This window comes from Perna viridis, chromosome 1, assembly GCF_037379345.1.
Source record: "Perna viridis isolate PV_CMFRI_1.1 ecotype Kerala chromosome 1, ASM3737934v1, whole genome shotgun sequence".
Taxonomy (NCBI): domain Eukaryota; kingdom Metazoa; phylum Mollusca; class Bivalvia; order Mytilida; family Mytilidae; genus Perna; species Perna viridis.
Window position 1 is genome coordinate 48803634 of NC_142445.1, and position 7383 is coordinate 48811016.

At 34.9% G+C, this 7383-nt stretch overlaps 1 protein-coding gene across 1 annotated transcript; it reads right to left on the reverse strand.

Moving 5' to 3' along the window:
- Positions 1–862: 862 nt before the first annotated feature.
- Positions 863–5241, reverse strand: LOC148629126 (uncharacterized). The gene is made up of 2 exons (XM_088544613.1): positions 4887–5241; positions 863–4232 (listed from the first exon to the last, which is right to left on the reverse strand). Exon 2 carries the CDS (start codon positions 4223–4225, stop codon positions 2324–2326), a length of 1902 nt encoding a protein of 633 aa, XP_088400739.1. The 5' UTR covers positions 4226–4232; positions 4887–5241; the 3' UTR covers positions 863–2323.
- Between the last annotated feature and the right edge of the window lie 2142 nt (positions 5242–7383).

Here is a 7383-nt window from a genome sequence, read left to right on the forward strand (position 1 = left end):
TATTGCTGTGTGAGAGAATAAAATGAAATTAGTACTAGGCTGATTTTAAGGATGAAAACTTAAATAACATTATGAGCTTTCGTGTCGGAAGCCATATTCCAAAATCGGCATTGTGATCGCAATTTTGAGAAGAACGTACACTTTGTAAAAAATAAATACCAATTCGTCGGATCAGCAGACAGTGCTACCAGTACTGTACTCCATAGGAATAAATAGCTGACAATGACAAAGTTAAAGTCGTTTTTTATAACTTCCTGCAGTTTACAAAAAGGAGTGTAATAACTGAAGCACATGTATTTATAATTCTAAAGACTTGATAATTGTTTAAATTTACTGTTAATGGCATAATATGAAAATATATTAAATGTATTGACAATGCGAAGAAATGAGGTATGTTTTCGATACCAACTTGTATATATGGATTTTTTTCGGAAAATCTGCTTCAGAATGTGGATGAAGATCGATAACGACCTTCAGTCTGATTAAGTTAAATATACTTTTAAAAGCGCTTTTTGGATTAGTATATTTTTTACTAGATGTGAATCTGAACATTGGTTTTTCCATTTTGTAAACTGCTAATTATAACGGAAAAAAACTAATTCTACCACATTTAACAGTTCGGGGTTTGTGCAACACAGATGACGGTGTTTTTTCTTCGAACTTTCAACTGTCATTCTTGAATCCAAAGAAGGTTCAATCTAATTAGAATGAGACTGCTAATTGTTCTCCTTAGTCACTATATTGTATATTCTACTTTGTGTTCAGATGCCTTTATTTATCAGATAATCCAATTCAGATTTCGTGAATTTAAATACATTATTGCAAGAAAAAAACCCGAGGAACCTGTAAAGGATAGTCTGGTCATCTGGAAAGAGAGTGTGGTTGTCAGATTCTACTGAATAGAACAATTGGTAGGTCTGATTTAAATTAGATTGGAAAGTAAGTACAACTTAGACAATGCATTTGCATAAACTGTAGGAGGCAAAATGCGTTAGTAAGAATGCAGTTTGTTTATTTTTTTTTTATTCAAGTACTAGTCCATATAAAACCCAGACACTGCCAATGGTAAATGTCAATCATGGTGTAGAAAAAAAAGCGAACAGACGACGACCTTTTCTTCTGAATATTGTGTATTTTTACGTAACAGTCAAAGGCCTTTCCGTCGTCAGTTTTGTATTTTTTAGAAATTAAAAATTACAAATCTAATATAATAACACTAGTACCAGCTATCAAAATGAAACGGGTAATTGTGTTATTTAGCGACTTGTGTTAATCTAATTTTGGTATAGCCTGTTTTCCTTTGTCTTGATACGGTTATTGCATTACTTATCAACCTAATATTTATGTAAAGAAGCAATAGGGATCCACTGGAAAGAAATAATGGTTATATGCTGACCAACAAAGTCGGTGTTTTCTATATGGCATTATTAGCACCCTCTTAAAAAAAATTCTATAGTTAGAAAGAATGGAATATTTTGACAACTTTGGGGAAACCTCTAATGCTCTGTCAGATGATTCCACCTCACTATTTCTGAATGAAACCCAGAAATCTACACCGAACTCGAAACTGTTCTTCCAATAATTTTACAAATATTTGGATTTTCTTTTGCTGTTTCCACTAATTGCTGATGAAACTTGGCAAAATTATAAATGGCATGAAGTTTAATTTGTTGAAAAGGGAACCTAATACTTTCGGACTTAGCTCGCACTTAATGTAATTGCCTTCCTCACATTAACATTTACACGTAGGTCTTTTTTTTCAAAATTCTTCAGCTTATTTCATGACATTTATTTGGTAAAAATGTAAAACAGATTAATGTAAGCATACGTCGTTATATTCAAAATTTTGTTGAAACCGCAATCTGAATTATAGGCAGAAACAGGAACCTCTATTATAGAATACAGGTTACCATCGGAACCTCTGCTTACCTCTAAAAGATGCCAATATTCAACTTCGTCTTCATACAGGATAACGACAACGGACAGACAGGCGTATACATACTGTTAATAAAATCGTGAGTGTATACGACAACGGACAGACGGGCGTATACATACTGTTAATAAAATCGTGAGTGTCATACAATATACAACGCCACTATGTGTCGGGGCATAAAAAATAAATTATATAAAATAACAATGCTTATTATTTTTATGTTCATGGCGTGAAATGCGTTTAACATAATAAGTCTAATTAAGCATGAAACTTAAAGTATATTGAACGACTATTGTCAGTTCCCGTCAGCATATTGTCTATGTTAAAATACAACTCCACAGGTTGACAGTATGTTCAGATTTTGAAGTTAACTAGTAATAAGTTAAAATTTTATGAAACATTTGTAAAGCTGTAGACAGTCACGTGCGCGCCGTTGTTGTTTGCTACCAACAATTTACTATAATCTTTCGTGAAATGGAGTTTTAATGGGTGAAAAATTCCATCCAGCGCACCCAATATAATTCGAATGAACGTTCCATCTGGGGATAGTTGATGAATGTTATTTGACTGAAACCCTGCTACGTAAATATTACCATCTGAATCAAGCGTAATTCCAGTAAGATTAACTAGATCCGCGCTATGGTAACTAAAGGAAAATTTGCCAGATACGTGTCTGCAATGTAAGGTGTTACCGTGATGTTTGTGGTAGAATCGTCCTAATCTATCAATGGTGACATAGTAATCAGATCCTAAACATTGAATGACGTGTTCTGACCTCCCACCAAAATCAAAAATTTCAACTTTATTATCAAAACCTATTACTAACTCTTCTCCGTAGACTGAGACGCCCCAGCAGCCATCATCGATCGCTATTTGACGCAACAGCGTCATGTCGTTGACGTCAACATATTGCAATACATTCAAACCTCTCATGGTAATAACGCATCGATGTCGATCTAATGTTTCTACATCCCAAGGTTTTCCGAGTAAAACTAATTCGCTTACTTCTATGCCGTCGTCATCAAACAGGGTCAACGTACAATTGTTCTCGTCAGTAACAACAATTCGTCCGTCGGGAAATGACGCAATTCCTGTTACTCTTGCATTTTTTCGTTTCAGTTTCAAGGTCATTGTGTTTCTAGGAGTGTCTCTAGTAACATCAAAAACTCCTTTGACAAAAACTTTACCCAAGTGCTTAAGGTTTGCCGTAAGCCCTGAAATAGCCTTATCCGTTTCGAATCCTAATATTCGTTTCGCTAGAAGAGTTTTGGATTGTTGTATGAATTTCTCACTTTCATAGTACTGGTTTTTCAACCGTGTCATTTCAAAAAGAAGTAACGACGGCGGAGCATGTTTGATAAATGCTTTCCAAACCTGCTCACTTTCTTCCAGCATGAGGCGTCTTAATCTGAATTCGTTCACTTTGTCCTCTAAATCTCCCATCTGCTCGTTTTTGACATTCGCTAACTGTTTTTTTGCATTCATTTTTATCTCGTCTAAGTGTTTGTTCAAAGTTTCTCTTATATCCTCTATTTCAGCACAGATATACGACGCGCTATGGTCTAACTGGATTAAATTTGCAGATCCTATCTTTATTTCATCATCATAACGTGCTTTCGCCTTTTGTAAATGTTTCTGAAAACCATCAAATACACGTCTGTCATTACATTTAGCAACAGCATGCTCAACTGTTGCTACAGATTTGCATTGATTATGATGTTCGTTTACACACGTAGAACAGCAGACGACCTCGTGGCTAAAACAGTACATTGTCATTTCTTTCTCGCGATGGGCCGGACACAACACTGCAGGTGCGTTGACTATCAGATCAGCATCTTTTTGAACTTTTCCAATGGCAACTAGTACATGTTTGGTAGTTGCTTTGTTTGACTTGTGATACTTCTCGCAATCTTTGCATATAAAGTCAATACACTCCGTGCAATAACACACTGCTGGGCTTTTAATGTCAATCCGTTTGCACGCGAAGCATGTCTTTTCGGAATTTCCAATTTCTTTTTGTTTTATTATACTTATAGCTAGATTGTCCATAGGAAGCTCTGCGACAAATTTAGCTGGTTGTGCATCGCTTATAATAGGCAGTACACTCTGACAAATTACACATCTAATTTTATGCAGCGATTTCCCATGCTTTTCAATTTCAGAAACAATAAATTCCTTCAAACAATTTTCACAATATGTGTGATAACACGGCAAAAATCTTGGTGAGGTAAATGTTTCGTTGCATAGCGGACAAGTTGTTAGATTTTCTAACACAGTATTCGAAAGCGCCATGTTGTTTCTAGGTATGGTAATTTATGTTTGTTTAATAAAATTTTGATATTCAATCCAGGGAAATATGATACAAATATTTGTTCTTTTGTTTAAGTTCGTGTTTGTTAAGTTGATAATATTTGAAACGATTGTGTATTTGAATAGAAAAATCAAGACCCGTTAAATTACCATTGAGTTGTCTAACTTACTGTCTTTAAATAGTGTGTACAAACAATGTCCTTAAAATCAGATTTAATTGATAATAAACCTACCCTAATAATGTAAACTGTATTATCGAAATCATTTTGTTTCCAGGTCATTATTAATAAATTTCCTTTTTCTTTTAAATATTCCCACTACCGGATTTTTGTCCTTACATTAACCAGATTCAGCCAAAAAAAATTTGACAGATTTTATTCATTAACAAATCATATGTTTTTCGATGTTAACCAAGTACTCATGTACTGAATCAATTTATAGCTATTGTTTGAATTTTTACACTTCCAATACGCCTCAAATAATCGTAAATTGCAAAAATATGGGATAAAAGGAAAGTACATGTATGGGGATCGAATTGAATTGTATCTAAACACAAGCTTATTGTTCAAAATGGTTGATATTGAACTCCTTTATTTATTTTTAAATTCACCATTATGATTACGAAGAACATTATATAACATACCTAATTCATGATGCATCGCAGCAGTGCACCAGTTTGAATAATATTCAGGTTCAGTGTCGGTTTACATGGAACACCTAGATGAATGAACACAAAACTCTCTGACATATTGCGTAATTGAACTACAAACTACTAGTTGGCCTATCCCGGCCTATTCTAAATTTTCAAGTCGAAATTGATTTATCTCCCTGCATTTCGAAACTATCTGTCAAATCATTGAAACATAAGCCACAATCTTTGAAAAAGCATGTCCTTTGACACATATCCCTCTCAGAAGGTACATTTCTCAGTTGATAGGCTATAAAATGTATAGCTCAAGTGCTGCAAGTTGTTGCATAGCCATCTACCACTGCCCCATTTTTGTAAATATATGGATCCGCTAGGGCCTGCATGAAATATCTGAAGACAGCTTTTTCAATATGTACTCAGCATTCATCTTTGTATCGGTGCATGTATGGCGACTGCTATATCAATTCCGATCTTCGATCTAAATTTATGAAAAAAAAACAGCATAATTATCATGTTCACGAACATCATCGATGAGAAAAAGAATCCATGGTTTGTGAATTTGGTGGAACTACTTCTATGATTCGTGATACTAAATACAAGATAGTTCACATCAAATTCGGGGGACTAATTCATTAGAGACACATTAGCAATCTTGAAACGAATATACTACCTGGTGTAACTCATAAAAGTCCTGAAAAAATTAATCTCATGAGGCAGGCATAATTGACAGGGGCGTAGCTAGGCCTGTTTTAGTTGTACGCAAAGTTACGGCGAGGGGTCTTGGGGGGATGGGGGTCGCTCAAGGCCTCCAGTGAGTCCGGCAAGGCAAAGCCCTGAGGGAAACGCCTGAATTTTAACGATTTTGGAGCCAGTTTTTCTGAGCCTACGTTCATGGTATGCATATGTGATAAATAACCTTTATTTCATCTTTAAAATGTGTGTTTTTATTTTTGTTACTTTTTCCGAAAGTACGCAACTGCGTATTTGCGTATAGGCAGCTACGCCCCTGATTGAAATGATGCATACGGATAAAAATAAGTTTTTGGAAAAACCTGTGTTCGATTTAACAACAATCCCTTGATTTTCAAATAATATAGATTATGTATTATCACCACTAAACGTGATAAAATCATTAAATAAACTAGAAAAAAAGTAAATTATATACCCCGCTGCACTTCCTAGAAACCATATAGAAAACCCCCTATAGGAAAGTCCTCAGATTGGAAAAAAATGAAATAGAGGGTGTACAATGACATAATATAATAAATAATGTGTGAAAGTTTCATTAAACTCCATTCGGTCTTTTTAGAAGTTTTTTATAGTGTTACGGATTAAAAGATGGCCCACCTTGGCCGACCAGGTTGCAACAGGAAACCCTGAAGGTTACATCGATGGAAAAACAAAGTAGAAGGTACACTATGGTATCGTGTGATACAGAATGTGAGAAAATTTCATCTAATTCCATTTTGATATTTTAGAGAAGTTGCGGGTCGTGATTATGGACGGACGGACGGACGTACATTACAATCAATATATATACACATCCCGCTTTTCAAGCAATGGGGTATAAATGATAAAATTATATATCCACGGAACTGGAACGTGTATGTTAGCATGGTTAGTACATTCGGTCACCTTGCTGAAACTAAACTATATTATACAGATGAGACCTATATTATACTGCATATCAATGCGTAAAAATGCTTTAATGTTTTGTGACAATTTGATAATTGTATGTATTAACAACTGATAAAGTTTTAAATGCATCTGCGTCGCCACTAATGTGGTCGATTATACATAACTCCATAAATTGTAAGCTGAAGTCCTCATTATTATGACATACCAACAATTACTTCACAAGCTGGAAGTCTCTCAACAAATTCCTTATTATAATGACATACCAACAATAACTTCACAAATCATCAGAATATCCAGACAATTTGCAGTATTTGCTATATGCTGCATAAATAAAAAAATCTTGATTCGCGTTTTGGCCAATGACGCATAATACCCTTGACATCCTGTACCTACAGGTACGTAAATCATGTACACAATGCATGTATGAATTACAAGAGCATCCATCATGAGGAGGAAAACTATGATGCAAGGATTTTTTACAGTGCTAATAAAAGTTTACTTTTCAAATATCATATCTTGAAAGTCCTGTGTACATAAACCTATAGTATTTATAGGCGGATCTAAGGAGGCACCCACGCGTCCGCTTATCATGGCTTACGCTAAAAAAAATGTGACTAATCACTTTTGCCAAACAAATGCAAGAGTGGCCTCACTTTTGTCAGTCACCCCCCTCCCCCATGATGTTCCATCAAAGCCTTGTATATCATACGGGTGTAAATGTGATTGCACCAGAAACATAAAAACGGTATGTTTTTAAATGCTGAGGCACTGATTCAAGAAAGATCACAAATCAATTGAAAAATATTCATGTAACCAAATTGTAAGCTAAATAAACCGATCAAAAACTTAGTCA

What these genes read in the sequence shown, in the direction of transcription:
- LOC148629126 (XM_088544613.1), bottom strand. Translation starts at nt 4,225, where the DNA reads ATGGCGCTTTCGAATACTGTGTTAGAAAATCTAACAACTTGTCCGCTA.